The 21,082-nt window shown below is 34.9% G+C and overlaps 1 protein-coding gene and 1 non-coding gene across 2 annotated transcripts in view; one reads left to right on the top strand and one right to left on the bottom strand.

Annotated features, from left to right (window-relative positions):
* Window positions 1–1,215: 1,215 nt before the first annotated feature.
* The window catches only part of LOC117237548, a 90,379-nt gene continuing 70,512 nt past the window's right edge, over window positions 1,216–21,082 (bottom strand). The window contains exons 5-17 of the mRNA XM_033501618.1: window positions 19,965–20,122; window positions 19,495–19,641; window positions 10,137–10,284; window positions 8,612–8,737; window positions 8,356–8,509; window positions 8,208–8,268; window positions 7,743–7,997; window positions 7,467–7,676; window positions 7,212–7,374; window positions 6,841–7,124; window positions 5,720–6,559; window positions 5,277–5,517; window positions 1,216–3,413 (exon numbers count right to left, since the gene is read on the bottom strand). Of these exons, the coding sequence (XP_033357509.1) occupies window positions 2,955–3,413; window positions 5,277–5,517; window positions 5,720–6,559; window positions 6,841–7,124; window positions 7,212–7,374; window positions 7,467–7,676; window positions 7,743–7,997; window positions 8,208–8,268; window positions 8,356–8,509; window positions 8,612–8,737; window positions 10,137–10,284; window positions 19,495–19,641; window positions 19,965–20,122 (3,246 nt within the window). The 3' untranslated portion in view covers window positions 1,216–2,954. The remainder of the gene's footprint in view (window positions 3,414–5,276; window positions 5,518–5,719; window positions 6,560–6,840; window positions 7,125–7,211; window positions 7,375–7,466; window positions 7,677–7,742; window positions 7,998–8,207; window positions 8,269–8,355; window positions 8,510–8,611; window positions 8,738–10,136; window positions 10,285–19,494; window positions 19,642–19,964; window positions 20,123–21,082) is intronic.
* LOC117237576 lies at window positions 9,189–9,309 on the top strand. Its single transcript, XR_004494031.1, has one exon. It is a non-coding gene; the product is annotated as a U5 spliceosomal RNA (small nuclear RNA).

Genomic DNA, 21,082 nt, shown 5'->3' with positions numbered 1-21,082 from the left:
CAACTGTAATAAATAATGTTATTTTCAGACAAAGAAAAAAAATCTTTTAGCTTTTAATTCAGATTTATTTGTTAGTTTTTAAGGGAATTTAATTTTTTTTTAATTAAAATATTTATATATATCTAATGTTTTCAGAAGCAAATATTACAAGATTTGATCGAATTTAAATTAAAGATTAGCTATATTACAATACGAAGATTATTTACTTCCTAAAACTTGTTAGTTTATTGTTAGATCATTTTCAATAATCTTATCACGAATACTGCTCGCGATCGTAAAATAGATGTTACCAACTTATATCGTAGATAAAGGAACACTAGAGATTGAGCTCTTATCAATATAATTACTTAACGATTCAAAAATATCGAGCAATTTTATTTAGTTCGGAGGTGTGGCAGAAATACAAATAAGGAATTGTACAGAAATCGCTAATTTTATTAAAACATAAAATGTTATGATGAAAATTATATAAGTAACGAGGAATAATTATGAATATTTGACCTTGAGATTTTGGAATGAAAATGGATTGATTTAAATTACGATAAATTTTATTATACGTCCTTCTTCGAAGAACTCTTCTTGTTACGTTCGGTTCGAGCTGTGCACATAGAATTAAGCGGATCCCAATAATCCTAAGGAACTGTCATAAAACGAGGCTTTTTGATTTACTCTTAAGGTCGTTAAGTGGCATAAAACATCTTTTTCCATGTTTTTCCATGTTTCCCGGGATTCCACCCGCAAGCGACCAGTGGTGGGGCGATTACCACCGAGCAAGAGTTTTCCTTTGCAACAGCATCGTCTTCGGATTCACTGGTTCATCATTTTTAGAACAGTCAACATTTTTTTACCAGGTTTTCAGCCTTCAATCATTCACCCATTTAACTTACACTTTACTCACCAGCTTAACTATCTTTCCTACAAAGTTGTTGGAAATATATACTATCTTAGCACTGTTAGTTAAGCATTATACTCATTAAACTACCCCGATTATCCTAATCGAAATAGGGGATGGATCAGTTCGTGGCGTCGATTGTCTAATCGTAACGGGAATTTACGACTCCCGTTGACGTGTCGCGTCTCTCCGCGAACGGTCGAAAAAACACTTCTAGCTATAAATGTATAGTTTCATATTTCAATCATTTTTCAAAAACAATAATTAATTGTTAAAGATGTGAAAATTTAATTAGGAGAGGTGCATTATCAAGAATAATAAAATGCGGTTTTAATGATTTATCTGTAGTTTGCAGTATTACACGCAATTTTTACAAATTAAAGTGATTGAACATTAAGTTATAACGGTATTCGATAGTAATATGCATATTCATAAAAAACAGTAGAAGTTAATCCATTGTCTACACATTCAAAGAACCTTTATCTGGGTTTTTGTACTTAATCAAAGTCTCATGCTTATCTTAATAGAAGTCAGCTGTATTTATCTTGAATATCTGAAGTTTATCCAGACGACGAACAAGGAAAGAAAGTTTCTATACTTGTAATACTTCTCTGATGTGGTAATGAGACTTTATTGCGATAGAGAAATAGAGAGTTTAATGCTGGTCGACAAATAAGATAATGCCTTATCAACGCCACCATTAAAAAACATTAGCTGACGAGAAAACAGAGATAACGGGATGATGTCTGGGGGTACCGAGATTGTTAATTTATCATTATAAGTTGATGAAAAAATATATAAGCCAACTAAGCAATGTACTTGTTCCGGGTCAATGGATCTTGATTGTATAAGTTTAAATTTTGTGATTATATTTTCATGTTAATTAGATTATTTTGATATATTATAACAAATTTATTGTTCTTGGCGTTTGATCGTTTATTTGATAGCCTCAGGTACAGTAATCGCTACATTTTTCATTTGTATAAAAATATTCTTGACCATAATCATTATAGGAATCTGATTAACTTACACAAATCGAAGTTGCACTTAAAAAATCAAGTTATACAATTTCTCACATTTAATATAATATGGATTTATAGAGATAAGTAATGTTTAATCACAGAATCGCCCGTCTAGGATGAGAATGGAAAAATGGAATATTCAAAAGAGCGATTTTTCAAACTCGTTCTAATACGTAACCGTATACTTTGTACAAACAGTGTGAGATCGCGCTATTTGTTGCTTAGATAGAGTTATATACATACATATGTATCCCATGTAAATACTTAGCTTGCAGTTTGTCTTTAGGATAGCTTATCTTAATGCATTTTTCACAATTTGTGATATTTCATATTTTATATTCATTCACGTTTGTTACAAACGTGTTTGTTGAAACAAATGTGCACGCAACCACCGTTTTTTATATTTATGTAATGTTTAGAAAAATACATTATATTTCATAAACATATATTTGGCAACAAGACTGTACAAATATGAATGCCTTTTATTTTTCTGCTTGACAGTCATACATATCGCATGTCGTATATCGTATAAATGGAAGTTTCAATATGCATTTTTAGCGATAATTCGTTCAATTCTTGAATATAAATAACTCTACTGATCGCTTGAATCGCTCACGCAGTGAGTCGGTATATCAACAAACATGATAAAAAAGTTTGAGTTATAATTTATCTTGTGAAATAAATTCAGATTAAAATGTACAACAACGGAACCAATAAGTTCTGTATCCAAAATACATGTACACAAGATAAGGAAAAAATAAAATAAGCCTGTAATTTTTAACGAAAAATCTCTTCGTCGAGTAGTTTCCACATTGTTACGATCAGCTAAAGCTTAATAGCTCTTGCATAAATCACCGTCTGGTATTATCAATTCGTCGCATTTCATTGTCGCTTTTCATTTTTCGTATTTCTGCTTAAGAGATAAGTCTATCTTCTAATGCCATATATCCGCCATAAATGACGATAACACGTGTACGTATATACCTTTCAACATCACGATATAGTTTCACAATTGCAACAACACTGTGCTCAACTCGCTATCACAATTCGGTCGTAGCCACTCCCCAATATTGTTGCATCCTCGATGCGTCCTGTTCCAGCGAATCTAATCCGTTTCTTTCCTGAATGACGGCGAAATCGTATTCGAGATTATACGGCATCAACCTCTGCAGGCTGCCAAAGTAAGCCGCGTTAGGACCTCCGTTTAGTAATCTTCTTCCGCTACCAAATCGAACGACGGGCGGCCTCGGTAGGGAAGGATTAAAGGACCTGGCACTTCCAAATCTCTTTGATAGAAAAGGCAAATTACCGGCTAATTGAGGCGTGGATCTCGATTGACCTCGTCGTAGGGGAGTCCTTGATAGGGTGTCTAATTCCTTGTCGAACAAGAGTTGAGTATTCTGTTCCAACATATATTCCCAGCAACGGAACTGCTCCTCGCTTAGCGCACCGGATCTCTCGGATACCGTGTCCTCTTGAGCCGTTAAACAGGTGGATACCTTCAAGTTTTATGTAATATTTTATTATATATATATATGTCGGAGATAAGAGGACACCAGAGCCTTCCCTTTGGAACTTCGGGGAAATCCGTAAAATTGTAATTAAAGTTTATAGTCGTAATTAAACAATTGCCGTCATTCTATCCAATTGTATTTATTTGAGATTTGTGACAATGAGCTTGGGCTCAAGGCCCAACGTAGTCGCCGAACGTAGCCGCGGTCAACGGGACGAACGCTCAGTCTAACAAAAGTATGGAGTAATAATATAGCCTTCATTAAAAGAAATACCCGTAGAGGTACTCGACAGTAAACATTCCAACGGTTCCTTCAGGCAAAATGATTACCAGATGTCGATGCACCTGCACAGCACAAGTTCAGCTAGTCTGAGGACCCGCCAGAAATCTTAGGGTTTTGTTAAAAAGGTTTTTCAAACGGATAAGCAGTCTTTGTCCCAACTATGGGAAGATCGGAGAAATCTATTTTTCTCACGAACAACGCTTCCGCTAGCAATTTTCCCTCAAGGGCGGCTAGCATCCTTTTCTAGCCACCAACATGGAAATTGACCAATTAACAGCAACGTCAATTTCCCTCACTTTTTGAACGAAGGCTATCCTCGACGAATCCGATGATCTCGTGTCCTTAGACACACTCCATCATAGTTTTCCTCTGCAGCATCATCGCGACGGAAAGTCATTCTCTCGCGAGGTCGTATTAGCGAGTTACTTAGCGTCTTTACGCTCGGTGAATATTCCACGTTTTAACAAAGAGTTAGTTTAGTAATACTTTCACCGTAGCCAAGCAAGTCAAGTACGACTTGGGCTTTGGAAGAAAGCGCATTCTGTTACCCCGTTGACCACGGTTACGTTCGGCGACTAGTTGTCGCGTTGATCCTAAGCTCATTTTTTTTTAATTTTTTTTTATTTATTTATTTACATTTTACAATTTGTCCAGTAGGACATTTGGTAAAATATTATAGCTTAGTGGTATAATAATATAACATGTGGATGGCTACCCCCAGTGGGATACCATCTTCGAATTTGATTGATTTATTTCTTTAGTGTGGTGAGTGTTTGTATGTTAGGTTATGTCCTTTGTGAGATCTGTTGGGTGTTTCCTTCTTAATCTTCTTTTTATGTTTAATGCGCCGACCGTTTCCGCTGCCAGCCGGTTCGGGTGCGTTGCTATTCTTTCTCTGTACCTTCTTGCATTTCTGTTAATCTCCTCCTTGACCGTTGGTATTTCCAGGTCTTTCCGAATGTCCTCGTTTCTAACGTACCATGGCGCGTTTGCTATTGTTCTGAGTATTTTAGATTGCATTGCCTCTATTTTGGTTATATGGCTCATTGATCATTGTCAAGCTCATTGTCATAAATCTCAAATAAATACAATTGGATAGAATGACGGCAATTGTTTAATTACGGCTATAGACTGTAATTACAATTTTACGGATTTTCCCGAAGTTCCAAAGGGAAGGCTCCGGCGTCCTTTTATCTCCGACATATATACAAGGTGGTTGGTAACTGATGGTACAAGCGAAAAGGGGGTGATTCTACGCGAAAAAAGAAGTCAAAAATATAGGATAAAAATCCTTTAAAAAAAATTTTTTTTTTTTTCATTTTTTCATCGAGACAACGATCTACAGTGAAATCCGTTATAACGAGACGTGATAAAGTGCACGCGTACCGAGCGAAAATTCAAAGTCGATTTTCTCGAAAACAAAGCCTCAAACGAAAAATTTTTATTCTATATTTTCGACTTTTTTTTCGCGTAGAATCACCCCCTTTCCGCTTGTACCACCAGTTATCAACCACCCTGTATACATAATCAGTCACACTATGAAAAGAAATAAAAATATTTACTTACCTTTCTCGTGCCATTTTCTTTCACCACAACGCTTTGCCGAGCTTTGTTCGTGGCTCTGGAAGCGGCACTTCCAGACCAGACTCTACCAGTAGGATGCCTTGATTTGAAAGTACTATCACTAGCTTGATCAGACTGACCACTCGGTGAACTTCTGTCATCTTTATACGACGGACTTTCGTTTTCCTGCGTCGATCGGCGGTTCTTAAAATATCTACCAGATCCATTGTGAGCTTTGTTTGACCTACACATTATAAAATCGTTCAATCTTTCCACTTACGTCTACATATGTATATTTTCTGCTAGAAAAGTGTCCTAATGCAACTGCACTGCAGTTACTATCTGTATAGGTCATCTTTTCAGTAATCTTCTCTAATTCCTCTTCGCCTACTTCCGCGAAACATTTTCTAGAATTGCTATTACGTAATTTCGTACGAGCTTCTCACCTATTCACTATGCTTTTCAACACGCCGTTTAAATAATAGCCTTCGTTCGCGTGACAGCAGCATGGTCCCGGTGGCTTATGAGCAGCCAGTGGCACGCAACAAGGACAAGGACACCCTGCCTCCGTTTGACCTCTGTTCTTTCCAACCGCGTGTCTCAGCTCTCTCATCAATTGATCTAGATCACCCTGATTAGGTCCTGTAAGTCGCACCACTACGATACTCAAATTGTCTTCTGCACCATAAGCCTGTGCCAGATCTTGAAGCCTTTTAGCGGCCAAAACAGGACTGGCTTCCGCCCTGGCTTCTCGAACGGCTTCCTGAACGCTCAGCACCTCCCACAGTCTTCTATTGCCGATTATCACAAATTCGTCGTCATCTTCTATATCTACCTCTTCAAACGTGGGATCAGGAACCACCAGAGGAAACATTGCCGCGTTACCTAACTGATTTTTCACAGGAACTTTCTTGGGAGGTGCCAAAGTCAAAGGGCCAGCAGCTCTACAGAGAACCGCTTTTGCATCTCCTGAAGTTGCTACTTTCAATGAATATTTCGTCGATGTTTTTGGGTACGCTTGTTGCGATTGAATTCTGACAATGTGCACCAGAGTCGCGTCAATTCCATATTTCTGACCCTTTTCCTTCAACTCTCTATGGGCAGACAGTAACGTGTATTTTAAGTATTCTTTCGATGTTTCTCGTACGGTCCTCTCCTCCAGTAAAAGACGCGGGATCATTTCCTGGAGTGCGCTTGGCGCTTCCTGGTTCGAACCGCCGTCGAATATACCGAATAGGCCCTCCACGTTGCAAAAGGATGGCATTCGAACTTGCGATACGTATAACCTGTGCATACAAATCACGCGATTATGCTTTTGGGAGTATCAATTTAACTTTAGATCTGAAACTTGGAGAATTTTTGTTTCCATTATTTCAGTATATGAGAGTGTAATGCAACGTGTTCATTATATTATTATTGGGAAATAAAATAGTCGTAATAGTCGTTTCTATATAAAAGGAAAAGAGGGCCAACCAATTCAACAGATAATTTAGATTAGCTAATATTCAATTAACTGAGAATAATCGTCACTCCAATACCCAATGAAGTTTGAAGAAATAAATATCACCTTTCTCTAGATCCTGCTGTTTCTGAGAAACCTAATCTCCAAGGTTGTTCGGATCCTCTTTCTGCTGAAACCATTTCCTGTTGATGAGGATGAGAAGGTAGACTCGGTCTATTTTGTCCAGATACATCAACCAAGGATATTGGTCGTTGAGATCTATATACTTGGAATTGTCTGGGGTCGACGTGGAGTCTCGAATTGCAGGATATGTCAAGAAATTGAAGCTGTGGTGGCACTAAAGTAGCCATGTTCACCCTGTCCAGTTGATTATGAGCTAAATCTAATACCTGCCATTTAATTAATACCATTTAATTAATGTAAAACGTTTCTAATATTTCATTCTAACAATAAGAGGTTTATATTATCGGAATTACCTTTAACGATGTTGTTTTATTAAATGTCGGACAAGTTAGGAGCCGATTGGAGTGGACACGTAACACGCGTAAATGCCGTAAATTGGCCGCATTGTCTGGTAAATATTGAAGACGATTTCCAGATAATACTAATTCTTCTAAATCAGTCCAAGAGACTATACAGCTGTAAATAGATATATTTTTAATCCTCGATTCTAATATCAAATTGAAATAAAACATTAAATATTGTAAAAAATGAAAGCTTGTAATGTATACCTTTCTGGAAGCGTGTCCAAAGTGTTGTACGCTATATGAAGAACCCTTAAAGAAGTCAATTTCGCAAGAGTGTCCAAAGCCGTGTCTGTTAAACAATTTGCAGTCAGATATAGTTTCTCCAAGTTGTGATTAGTATGACGGCTTTTGTTTCCTTCTCCCAAGTGTGGAAGTTCTGACAGTCGATTATTGGACAGATTTAGTACCTTCATCCTATATAAAAAGATTATTATATTATTCGTATGTATATTCGTTGAGCAAATAAGACTATGCGTGTACTTTTCGGTGTTGATGAAGAAACTCGTTGGTAATGCAGTTAGTGCATTGTCTTGCAGAGTCAAGTGAACGATGTTCAATGGTTTCCTTGGTGGTGGAAGGGCTTGTAGTCTATTGTGAGGTAAGTGAAGGACTTCCAATCTTGACGGCTGCGTTAGCAGTCTGTCTGGGAGAGCTGTTAAAGCGTTGTGAGACGCAAAAAGAGCGCGCAATAAGGGTAGATCTGGTATCCATTCCGGAAGTGCATCTAAATTGTTGCTAAGATAAAATACTAGAATGTATTTTTGTAACATCGTTATACAGAATACTTTATGTAATTATAACTATGTATATTTAAATATATTTATTCTGATTATAATAATTTTAACCCAATAGGTATAACGATATATTGTACAATTTTATTAAAAGTAAAATTTTATATTTTCAAAGATAGTATTTTATTATTATTCTTATTTCATTTTTACTTACTAGGAAACGTCTAGATGTTCAAGATTCACAGGTACGGGCTCGATAGTTAGCTTTTTTAATTCTGCAGGATAACAAATGATTTCCTCAAATAAAAATTATTTTCTGCGTTCATAATCCGTATGTGATAAAAGAATAAAAAAGGTCTTACTATTGTTTCCAGCAATAAGAGAAACGATATTTCTTCCGCAGACCGTCAATTCTGTTAAAATATTTCGCGCGCAACGAACGCTCCTCAATTCTTGAAGAGCACTGATGTCCAATTTTTCAATGCTATTTTCACTGACGTCTAGATGCGTTAAATTCTTGATTAAAAAGGAAATAGAAATGGTAACGCTCATTAATCATTATGGCTAAGACTTTTACGTATATCGTAATTACATATTTATCAATATGAGGATACCTACTCCGTAATTTCCAAGTATAATGTTTCCTTTGAGTTGATTATTTCGTAGATTGACTTTATACAAATTATTCTGATTATGCTTTTCATCCTTGCAATCTTTGCTATGGTCTGCCTTCGATAAAACGTCCTAAAAATATTCAATAAAAATTTAATGTAATTTGATTAAATATTTTTATATTTTTAAATAATTAAATTTTTTGTTTAAGTACACAATTTATTTTATTACAACATAAATATTTATATTAAAAATACTAGTTACAGGTACTAAATGTGAAAATAATAAAGAGTATTAAATATTAAAGGAAGCGATAAATATTGTGTTTAAATAAAATATAAACTACATACTTATAATTCATAAAATGTTTTTCAAATTTTGTACGTATATTGCAATTTAATGTAATCATATAATATAGAATAGCACTAGTATGGGGTGACACGTTGTGCATGATTTATGATCAATGACCCTGAATATGCACTGGTACCTTAGTTGGCCGCCAGGTGGCTACTTAATCGATCGAGTTTCTCAAAGGTAAAATGTGTTGAGATATGCACATAAAGGTAATTGAAATCATGTTTCATCATTCTGGTTTCCCTTCAATGACGTATAAATCTTTCGCCTTTTACTAAAGATTTCCGTGGAGGGGAACGATTGATGAAGTCTATAGATAGAATTTTTGTACGACCTGGCGTAAGCTAGGTCATAATTGTAATTAAAACATAATCATTTTCTTAGCTTTCCTACATATATATAGGATAGCAAATACGGAAGCCAGAGAGAAGTAGTGTATTATTAGAAAAGAGATTTTAATTGATAACTTAATCGTAGAATACATTTTCGCGAAGCATTGTGGACAAATTATAGTACTTTTCTTATTTTGCTTGCATCAGGAAAACTTGTCATTACTCATCGCGTGAGTTTGAGAATTCTTTAAAAAGTAAGATTTTTCTCACAGAGTACATACTACTTATAGAGATAATATATACATTACCTATTAAAATCAATCGACAACAATTTTTGTTACAGATATTTGTGCGGATATGTTAGAGGTCTTTAGGACATTTAGGTCACAATGTTAATTGTCGATGAACGAAGTCAAAGTCTATATCTTAGATTTTTATAAAATATAAAAAAATTATCCATACAAATTATTTCACGAAATGAATAATTCTATGAGAATACGTGACTTTAAAATCATTCTTAAGTTTCTCTATGAACTTTGCAAATCATTCTTAAGCTGCTCTATGAACTTTCCAGATCATTCAATAGTTTTTGTTTAATGAAATATAAAACTTCTTCAGTAATTCAAGAATCCTACCGATTAGATTTCTAGAGCACATCTTTAGCACATCTTTCTTTCCTCTGTAATTAATAAATTGGAATAATTGCAGGATTCATTAGCCTGGAATTACATCTATTGCAAGAAATGTTGCCTCATCGTTCCGCGGCTGTTCAGAGTAACGGTGTCTTCGCGCGAATTTTAAATTACAAAATCCTTTAATAATTTCGTAAAATGTATTCGACATACCGTTAGCGCGAGAGCTCGCATGTTGAAAAAAGACGGCAAACTGCTGAGGCAATTTCCAGCCAAGGAAATGTTTCTCAAGTTCTTCAGCTCCACGAGCTCGTGCGGTAGCTCTCTGATCCCATTACGATCCAAAATTAACTCTTTCAGGCTGCGGAAAATTATTTGCAAAGATTACTTCGATTATCATATCAACAGAATTGGATAAAATTTATAGAAGGAATATTTCAAATATTGGCGTATTATATTAAAAAAATAATTGCCTCTTATGTTTGCACTTTGTAATATTTAAATCCACGAATTATTACTGTTTAAATACGTTGATGCTGAAACCGTTTCTAAATCACGAAATGTTAAACCAAAATTTTATTTTTATCACCATAATCAGAACAATCGATTAATAGAGATCAATATTTCTTTTTCATTGACACATTGAGTGGCATTTCCGGTTTCCAGTTTTATTGGACTAAATCGAGATAAATTAACACTGCAACGATTCGATGTCAATGCACGTTGCACCCTCGCTGTACGGACAAACGAATCGGTGAACCTAAACGAACGGGCCGCCCACAGGATGTGCACTTGAGTAGAAAGTTTCAAATTATGGTGAAAACCTTCCTGGCAGTAAGCATCTGTGTCATCGGATAGACTTTCAGTTTTTAAAGTAAAATCGAAATCGTTGCCGTGTTAACCGATACAGTCGAAACTATAAATCGGATGTAATTAGTTAATTAATTTACAAAATTAATTGGCGCTACGCGTCGAAAGTTGCGCCGTATATTGTAAGTGAACGTAGTTGTACGAAAATATATTTAGAAAAGAATATTTTCCACTTTCGCTCTCTTTGTTCTTTCGGAGAATAATATTAGTATTAATAAATAGTATTAGTAAATTAATTATTAGTTTGAAAAAATGTTCTGTAAAGAAAGTGGAAAAAGTTGATTGCTTTCAGAAATATCTATTTTCTTTTTTAACTATTATGTATGTTGTTCCTTTTTTGATAACTTTTTGAGATTGAGGAACAGAAAAGAATATGGGAAAATTTAATTTATAGTTTTATTTGGATTTTAATCGCAATTTTGCTTTATCCCTTTATTCTATCAAGTCACCATATTAAATCCTCTTTATATCCTCTTATCCACTCCTCGAGCACGCACTTATTTCTAGAGTACGCGACCACTTCTCACCTGCTTTGTCATTTCATATATTTCGCCTGATGCTTAAGAAGAGTGGACGTCCCTAAAATTCTAGAGTATCCTTTCAAACATTCTATAATGGATAGCTGAAACATTATATTCTTCTAGAAATTTCTTTTACGTTTTCTGATTCTTCATTATGTATTATCGTGTCTTCTCGACCTTTTAGGATGAGATCCATTTACTTTCATGAAGAATTTCCTCAAAGCAACGAATCAATATGTTTGTTGAGTACTCACGAATTGCGCAATAATATACGATTTAATCGGCTGCAACTCTGAAATTAAATTCTTCAGTGTCACTGATATTTCATTTATTTAATGTTCTCTTGAAGCATTTAAAGGGCCACTATTATATGCAAATCTAGCAAATTGCATTCAACATGCTGTGTACTTTAGCAGTATTTCAGGACATAAAATCCATGCAATTTTTGTCAAAGCTCATTAAACACTATTAGCTTATTCAATTACATGTACTGTTAGACATAGTTCGACTAATTGTAGGTATGCAGTAAGTTGTACATTTAGATTTGACCCATTCCGTACCATTTCCTCTAGATTAATGCTAAAGCAGTTTAATCCTCTGCTGCTTTTCTGAACATTCCTATGATTCATACTTCATTGATCATACTTAGAGATCATGAACTCATGATACTCTTTTCACTTGTTTTACGATGTTCTACAATTTCCTCAATATAATTCAACTGCTCTCAAAGAGTATCTCAAAGCATATTCCAAGCAATCTTCTAATAGAATTCTTCAAATCCTTTAAGATTTTTCTAAAAAATGTATATTGTGGAGATCTTAGAAATTGGAGATTTCAAAGTGTCCAATATCACCAGAATCATCCAAAATCATTCGCAATTAACTATTATAATACCCTTTTGCTTGTTTCAAAATACCATGTAGTGATATCTACTAATTTCTTCAAAATAATAACTGTTAGCCTGACAGAACCTTAAATATCTCGAACAATTCTTCAACGAAATTCTTCAACGGAGTTATAGCATGTAAGTTACTCAATATTCTCCTAATAAAACCACCGCACAGCACTTCCTCCAACGTAGTACCATTCTCTCGTAGAGTATTTGGAACATCCGTTGCAGCTTCACACTCGAACGCCCTTCTGCTAAATAGTTGAACAGTTTCTTCCACGCAGTCTCTGCAAATGTCACTCGGCAAGCTGTCAGTAGTTTAGGATACGATAGGTTTGCGAAGTTACAAGCTGGTGCACGCTCGCGCGAGTTCTTCGTGGTACTAAGAAGTCCGTGGCTAGTCGAAGCGTATCCAAGTTAGATCCTGTGTCGAGGAAGAAAGAGGGAGAAGACCAAGGATGGCTTGGCTGACCACTCTGACGTAACAGAAAGGAGATATTAGCTTTTGTTAGTGGTGTAAGCTGGTTTATGTTGATTCCTTGTATTCTAGCCTGACGGTACCAACAGCCAACGATTGGTCGATGGTTAACGGGGTTGCAAGGAAGTGTATACGTTGTCGGTCTGTTTACGTTATACAGAAGTTGGGAACTTCTTCGAGAACTTTGCTTTATCCACGATATAATGGTTTCGTTTTTGAATAAATTTCGAAGGGAAGATACAGATCGTACAGCTTTATTGAGAACATTAAGCTTTAATAACGTAGTCCTAAGCTGTGGATAAGATAATTCTAGTAATAATATTTAAAACTGATTAATAACGAATTTCGTGTATTTCGCTAAAATTAGGGCCAGCTATAACCAATACGAAACAATCTGCTATTTAATTTATATAAAAAGATTAACACATTTATATAAAAAGATCAATCAAAATGTACGCTTTCTTACGAGTGACTGTGTATATGCAAATTATGATCGCTAACATTTTGACGAGAGATGTTAAATTAAATAAATAAAGAAACTAAATCTTTATCTTTGCTTATACATGGACTCGAGTAACGAGGGATGTGCGCTCTTTCTGATCGCACCGTCTGATCGGGAAGTAATTGCACGGTTCCACTGTTTGGCTGGCTGCATTGTTCCACGAGTGTGGCTCGTTCAGGGAAAAGAAATTCAGTGATAAGGAGCTTTTAAATTGCGCTTCTCGCGAAGGGCTCTTGTTCTCTTCGAGTTGAGAAACTTCAAGCCGTTACGTAGATTCTTCTTTAAGATCTTCTCGCTGCTACGGCCTCCCAGAGACCGCGTTGAATATTTTAAACGGCTCTTCCCTTCGGGGAAGCGAGCAGGTTGTTGGTCCTTTCGGTCACTTCTTTTTCTTTTGTTTCGTTTTCTTCTTTTGCCTACTTTTCTGACGATACGTGTAATACGTAATTGTATGTTTCTTAAAGTCTTTCGCTTCTTCACCATCATGGCAGCACAAACATTTATTAGTGGCAATTTTTATGAAATAGATGATCGTCGGAAAGGAAACGATGATTAAACGACTTTTTCTAGATAATGTAGGTGGGTATAACAGTTAAGAGAAGAAACATCTTGAGGATATAAAGAAGGGAAATTTCTAATAATAAAATTTTTCTTCCAGTATAGAAAGCACCAATATCCATTTCACAAAAAGAAAATTAATTGCATCGTTGCTATCCTGCTACACAATGAAACAACTAAGAGAAGCTACTTTTTGAAGATTCAGTTATGCATGCAGTTTGCAGGGGACTCGGAACTCTATTTAATATTTTAAATGATTCTTTTGTTTTAGTAAAAAAGGCTGAGAAAAAGCAGCTGGTCCTCTTTTTTATGATTGTATTTTTATATTTACTTAAATAGGCGAAATGTTTGTGTTGCTGTGTTCATCTAGGTGTTATATAGTTAAATAATATTTTTTAACTGTATAATGTAAACTGTATACTGTTATCGTATGAATAACGGGTTAATCTAATGGCAAGTAGCAAGAAAAAATATTTTCTAAGTTTTAGAAACCGTTAGACTCAAAATGAAAATCTCTCTTTATTTTCTTTCATGAAATATTTATATAATTTTAAAAATGCCTTATGATTTTCTTTTATAGAGTACAAAATGACAATTTTTTTTTATAATTTACGATTACCATGGAATGAAGAACATAGCTGCACGCATTCATTTTACATAATGCCTCATGTACAGTTTAAAATGCGGATAAGGAACCTGCTCTTTCACTTATAAATAATGAAAGAGTTCATTCACATTCCGTAAAAAGTATGTAACGTAATAACCAATTTAATCCTTGAATATCTCTAAGAGCGTGTTGTTAACAAATTTGATTGTGCTAACTCTGATATTAGTTTGAAATTTAATTAAATTTAATCTTTCGTTGAAGTAGAACTATAAATTAATCTGTCAAATACCGTTCCAATTTCGGTTTGAATTTTATATCAGATTGCTGCCATTTTCTATTGAGTTGTTGTAGTAACAAGCGATTAATAATTAGCGTTGTTAATTACGGTGAATGGAATGGTTCCTCGTGCTACTAACAAGAAATACCCAACACGGTTGGAAACTTTTTAAAATTCACCTGAGCATAGAATTTCCTGAACATTGAGTTGGATGTAGTGAATAGTTATTATTTTTTATACTTTGAAAATAATAGCACCAAATAGACTGTTATTGATTACAACGTAACATACTTCCTTAATAAAGAGTAGGAAAAAATAATTTACTATTAAAACAGCATTGCAACCATTTTTTAAATAACGTTGAATGTAATTTGAAGCAGACGTTTAAGCTTTCAACAAGTTCGATTGTTTTTAGAAAGATTGATTGATGTCGTTAATAAATTTATATATCATTTAAACGGAATAATTTGTTTAATATATTTGAACAATTGCATTATATCCTTACGTAGTATATGACTCATCCATACAATCTCGTTTACATAACTACATAAATAATTTCTCTATATTTCGCTCTCCTCTTCGTATCCTGCAGTAATTTAGCTAGAAATCATAGGATTACAAGAGGGAGGAAGTTAAAATGGCATAAATGCAAGGTCAGAAAGGGGAATCGCCATCGCAATCTTTAATTAATAGCACGTGTACAGTACGAATATAAAATTCGAGTTTTGCAACGTACAATTATTATCTATAATTTACATTTATATAATTTGTCCTAATGAAAAATTCGACAGCCGTGTCAAAGTTTTATTTACATTAATTAATTTACAGTTTGAAAAGTTCAAATAAAATACATTAATTTTTCCTTCATTAATTTTCAATATTGCAGAATAATCTCCTCAAGGAGATTAAAACCGCATTAACAAAGAAAGAAAGGAAAAAAAAAGAAGAAAATTTTCAATATTTTTGCGATTAACTCTCTGAATTCACCATCGCAATTACTTCCACATGCCACAAATTCGTCCCTCTCCCATATTCCATATCACATTTCAACTAACCCAGAGGCAAATACGGCCCTCCGTGGCCGCCAGCTGATTATTGGAAAGTTTCGTATTAATTCGCGGCACGGCTCTTCTTCCTTCGTTGTTTCTGCACCACTGCACACCGATGTACGACTTCTGGGCGTGTTGCCCAACTCCATCCCACCGGCCAAGTTGGCTTTAGCTTTTGCCATTCTCTCTCGTGCAAATGCATTCTTATACGTGTTTCATTTTTTCTCTTTCTCTCTATCACAGGTGAACGACGTGTGTGTTTGGTAGAAGGCACGGGGATATGTGTTAGTGGGCTCGTGCTCACACCGTAGTTCCTCTTTCTGGCGAACGTTTGGCATCCTTGTTTCCGGCCGGTGGAAAGCACTTTTCGAGAAACTTTACGTAATCTCCGACTTAATTACACGGGCCCCTCGCGATCGGCTAGTCGGATGAGACGCTTTGCGCGATTTATTAACCCACCTACGCGTCCCCAGCGTTTATCTTTGCTTGGCTCGAACAAGATTTGGCGCGAATTTTGCGTGTAAAGAACGGCACGTGGAATGATATTCGATTTAGCCGTGTGTAATTGCCAATTGATGAGCTGTTATGCCAGAACATACTAAATATATTTACGATATTTATACCATCAACCGTAATGTGTCGTCAGAAATTGCTAAAAGTGATATCATATATAGTAAACAGTAAAATGTATTATTGCCTTTTCACGAGCAATTTACTTTCATAGTCTGCTAATTCCACAAATAAATAGTACGTGATTCTTCTGATTATTAATTCAACGTTAAATTATATATTTTAGACAGATGCAAGTACCGTTACTACAAATCGATTAAAGTGTAAATCTGGAGGCGGATAATTATACCGCTACCCTGAATTTCAATCTTGTAAAATTTAGCACACCAAAGGCGAGTAAGCGTAAACCTACGTACCATTTTACAGAATACAATACAACATTTCGCAAGTTTCAATCGTAGGTACGTTAATGTAATATTTTTGCTAAATCGTTTCACCTTGAACTATGTAAATATGGAATACGGAATTATACAAATTATTTCTCCACAAACAAAAATTTGATTCAGACTGTAAGGAATCACCGTGACCTTATCCATGTAAACGTAGCGATTTGCGATTTTACGTGTCTGTAATAGCCTTGCGTAACAAACTTAACTAGCAAAGTTTCAATTTCTAAATGCAACTTTCTGCTACACGCGACTTTCGTAACTAAACAACGTCGTGTAGAGAAGTTCGTGCATGTTACACGTGCAATTTAACGTGTGTTTTTGTCTCTTAGGAATTATACACGATATAAATTAATAGGACTGTCGAATAATTAGACTAGAATAACAAGAAGGATCGTATCTTTAGCTTATAATGCAAAATTATAGTTCTTCTTCTTGGAACTCAGTCTAGATTTTCTTTTCCCGATAAGTGTTTTTCTCTTCAACTTTCAACAAACATGAATACGTGAACGTGAAAATGTATTAAATTTTAATGCAGTACAATATATATAGTACAAGACCTAATACACTGCCCTGTGGAAGTCCAGCAACGATATTGCAAACATCTGAGATGGAGTTCTGATTTTTGACGAAGAATGATCAGTCCTTGAGGTATGATTTTACGAGATTATGCTAGAATGTTGGAAATTTTTGTTTGATTTTGTATAACAGGCCTTCGTACCATACTTTATTATCAAATGCTTTTTCAATGTCTAGAAAAAGCTGTCACATGCTTCTTTCTAAAACCGAATTAGTACGATGGAATTAAATTATCGAATGTTCTTACTGGACAAATTGTAAAGTTTCTCGAAATTGAAGAAAAAAAGAAGAATTAAAGTAGTAAAGTCATTACGTAGTAAAATAAAAAAAGAAAAAAGATTTCTTAAGAATTAATAAATTAAGGTCAGTTAGATATTGTAATTAATAATAAGAAATGTAGTTCAATTCCTGTGGTCTTTGTTAGAAATTTCTATATTTCACTGGAACTAACGAGGTTTGAAGCGCATATCGTGATATCGGTTTCTATTCGATTCCAGCTTTAATTATCCACGGGGTTAGGCAATTTATCTTAATTAGCACACCGTCGACTAGGTAAGGGCTTTCCGGATGCAAGGAAATCAACAAATATATATATATACCTATACCTAACACGGCGATTCGTTCGATTAATTAACGAATAACTTTCTGTTATCATGGCGCGGAAGCAGCGTTGATTTATCGACAGATCTTTGGCACGATAAACTTCGATCGTCTCTGGAAATTGAACAACTCGCGTATATATCCAACGAATTATCGTATCTCACTATGAATTTCCAGAATGGATCACTATGAATTTACAGCTTCCATCGTTTAAATGTTCACTCTAATAATCGTGCATGCACATCACGTTATCTATTCCTGTTCGACGATAGAAAGATATTTAGAATTAAAACTGTTTAAATATTTTAAGACTTTGAAAATTAACATTTCTGTGTATCAACGAACACTTTCATTTATTCGAAAATAAAAAATTGTTCAATATAGTTTTGTCGAGGATAGAACAACTATCTGGCGTTGATTTATTTTTCCTTCTTTTTCTTCTTTTCAATGAAAACTGACGAAGATGAAGTTTTTAAACGAATCCAAACACTGCGGATATCGTCGTAAGCATCTTCTACTTAAGTCTTGAGATATGAAAAAGGTCATTAAAGCTATTAATGTCAAATTCTTGGTGTGATTTTCGCTGATTGCTATAAGATTAAATGATCTTTCATATCCCTGATAAAAAATGGAAGATTTTTCTTGAACTTAGAATTTACAATTCTCTTCTTTTTTGTAAGATATTCTTCGGGAAAATTTTACGTTTGATAAGTGACTCTTCAATCACGGCTGATATGAAAAGGAGACGTCACAGACATCTTAAAATTACGATTCTTCTGTATGATTGAAAACATTTCTTTCCAGAAACGTTCTCTCCGTTGAATATCCTTCAATGCCCCAGCCATGCTATTCCACGTCAAATCGTGATTCGAGAAACCTCATATTTCTTAGTTTCTTTCACGCTGTTCAGCATTTATTGATAGATCTGATATATATCGGTTCCATGAGAAATCAATTTTACCAATTCCAACGATTTTTAGAATATTACACCGTAATCCCTTAAAACCGCGGAGATGTTCTGTACCACTTTTTATATAATTATCTACAAGTTTTAGTGGCATACTCTTCCAATTGCTTCTATCGTTAAATTAATAAGGGCGCGATCAAAATATTTACGACGATAGTAATATTAATTTATCGATTAATAGTAACTGACCTACTACAGATACGTAAGATGGAAGTTAAATTGCCAGGAAATGTTTAATTTGAAATTAACAATGTTTCATAAGATAATAAAAAGTTTAATGCGAAAAGGTATACTAAATTACCTAGAAACGTTCAATTAAAAATTGATGATAACGATAATGTTTCATAGCATAACAAAATTTCCGTAATAAGTAGTTTACTTTGCGCCCTGCTCTATGAATAACGTACAAACTTCGCTAACAATTCACGAATATCGTTACGCTTTTATAACTAAGAATTATGTGAAATATAAGAAAATTATGAGCAAAAATTCGGTACTATCATTTTACTTCTGCCGTCGAATTATTCTTCATTTCTTCGTAATCCTGATAACCAGCCATTTCTTTCTAATCGTTCGATCGACTCTGAATAATTTTTTATTAACTATTCCGATATATGAAAAAATAATTGGTTAGCAAGGAAACATTGCGCATGGGATCGCATATCTCTCGTAGCATGTTTCCTAAAGCGATAAATCTGGTAAAATTGACTCTACATACTTGATAAGCTGGCTTATGTCGGCCGGAATTTTCTCGATTTTGTTGTCTGAGAGATTGAGGTAGGTCAACCCCGTAAGCTCCAGTAATTCCCGTGGTATTCTCCTCAGCTCGTTGCACTCCAGATGGAGGATATGAAGTTTCGGGAACCTTCGTTATAAAAAGAAACTCATTCAACTTAACCCCTCTAGCGATATCAATAAACTATTCGTTTCATCGATTGTATTACTTTCCGAGTAACTTTATGATTAATGAATCGGACACTTGATATGAATGGAAATTTGTTAATAATAGTAGATTTATAAAACACGCTATTATATATTATGTATTCATTATTATTCATTCGATATTTATTATTCGTTATATATTACTTTACGATATAGTTGACAGAATGCAGGATTGGAAACAGCAATAATTGATTTCAACAGCAGCATTAGCAAAATTAGTTTCCGTACAGAATGTCTACGTCATACCTGTGTAGTAGTATCATATTGTTCTTCGTGTTCGTAAGTTGATTCTGGCTCAGTATTAGCTCTTCTATCGCTGGGAACGCTATAGCACTGTCGGGAATCCTTGACAGGCCCCCGTTACTGAGATCCAACTGTTTTGGACCCGTTGACAATTGTATAGCCTGCAATAACGCATGTGATATAGCGTGTTGTCAATGTTTCGTGAAGTTACGTATTCAAGTATACTTTACGAACTTGGAGAATTAATGTGACAAGTGGTTAGATTATATTATGGATTCGTATTACGGTAACAGTCCTTACAATTTTACGTCGCATAGATCAATTAGTATGTAACGCTGAAAGAAAAGAGAAGATGCAAAGAGAGAACGCGGGCCTAATCGTGCAAGAAGAGTCATCGTGTTATATTTTTCTTACAACCGTATACAACTTTTGTAAGTGATAAAATATTTAGAACAATGTGTATATTTGATGGACAGAATTGTACGTTTCAAAATTTGAACATCATACAGTGTACGTTTCTTTCCTATCATCTAGATACGAGCAAATAAGTTCCATTACCTCGGACTCGAGAGAGTCCGCGTCGATGGCGTCCCTGTCAAAGTCACGTTCCTCCATAATGGCGACCAAATCCCCGAGATACACCATTTTTCACGTATTCATCAATTTCTATGCTAATTAAGGATCATACACACGCGTCTCTATTATATCGGATCACTGGCGCCAGCGTATACTTCACATCGTGCAGTCACAGATTTCTAGCTTTCATCTTGCGAAGCGTTTGTCCCCGGAAAATCGCTCTACGTTCCTTTTAACGAAATGCGATTTGCATCAAAATTGTCCTACTTTACTAACTGATCACCGATTAGTAATTAGTTGTTATCCATTTTATTAATTAGCAATCTTCCATCAAATTTTCCAACATGTATTTTCGTCCAGACTACATGAACGTCGAACAATCATAAATATACAAAAAAGAGTAATTAAATTCTATATGAAATTATCAGATTCAATATAAATATTTTAATACGCTAAGCGTTAAATATTCTTACGTCAATGGAATATTGGAATAATGTATCGTCTACACGAGACAATCTGCGTTGACGTCAAACGATAAAATTGGC

Source organism: Bombus vosnesenskii, unplaced genomic scaffold (assembly GCF_011952255.1).
Source record: "Bombus vosnesenskii isolate JDL3184/JDL3185 unplaced genomic scaffold, Bvos_JDL3184-5_v1.1 scf7180000013379, whole genome shotgun sequence".
NCBI lineage: Eukaryota > Metazoa > Arthropoda > Insecta > Hymenoptera > Apidae > Bombus > Bombus vosnesenskii.
Note: the sequence above shows the minus strand (reverse complement) of the source record. Positions and strands in the feature narration are given on the sequence as shown.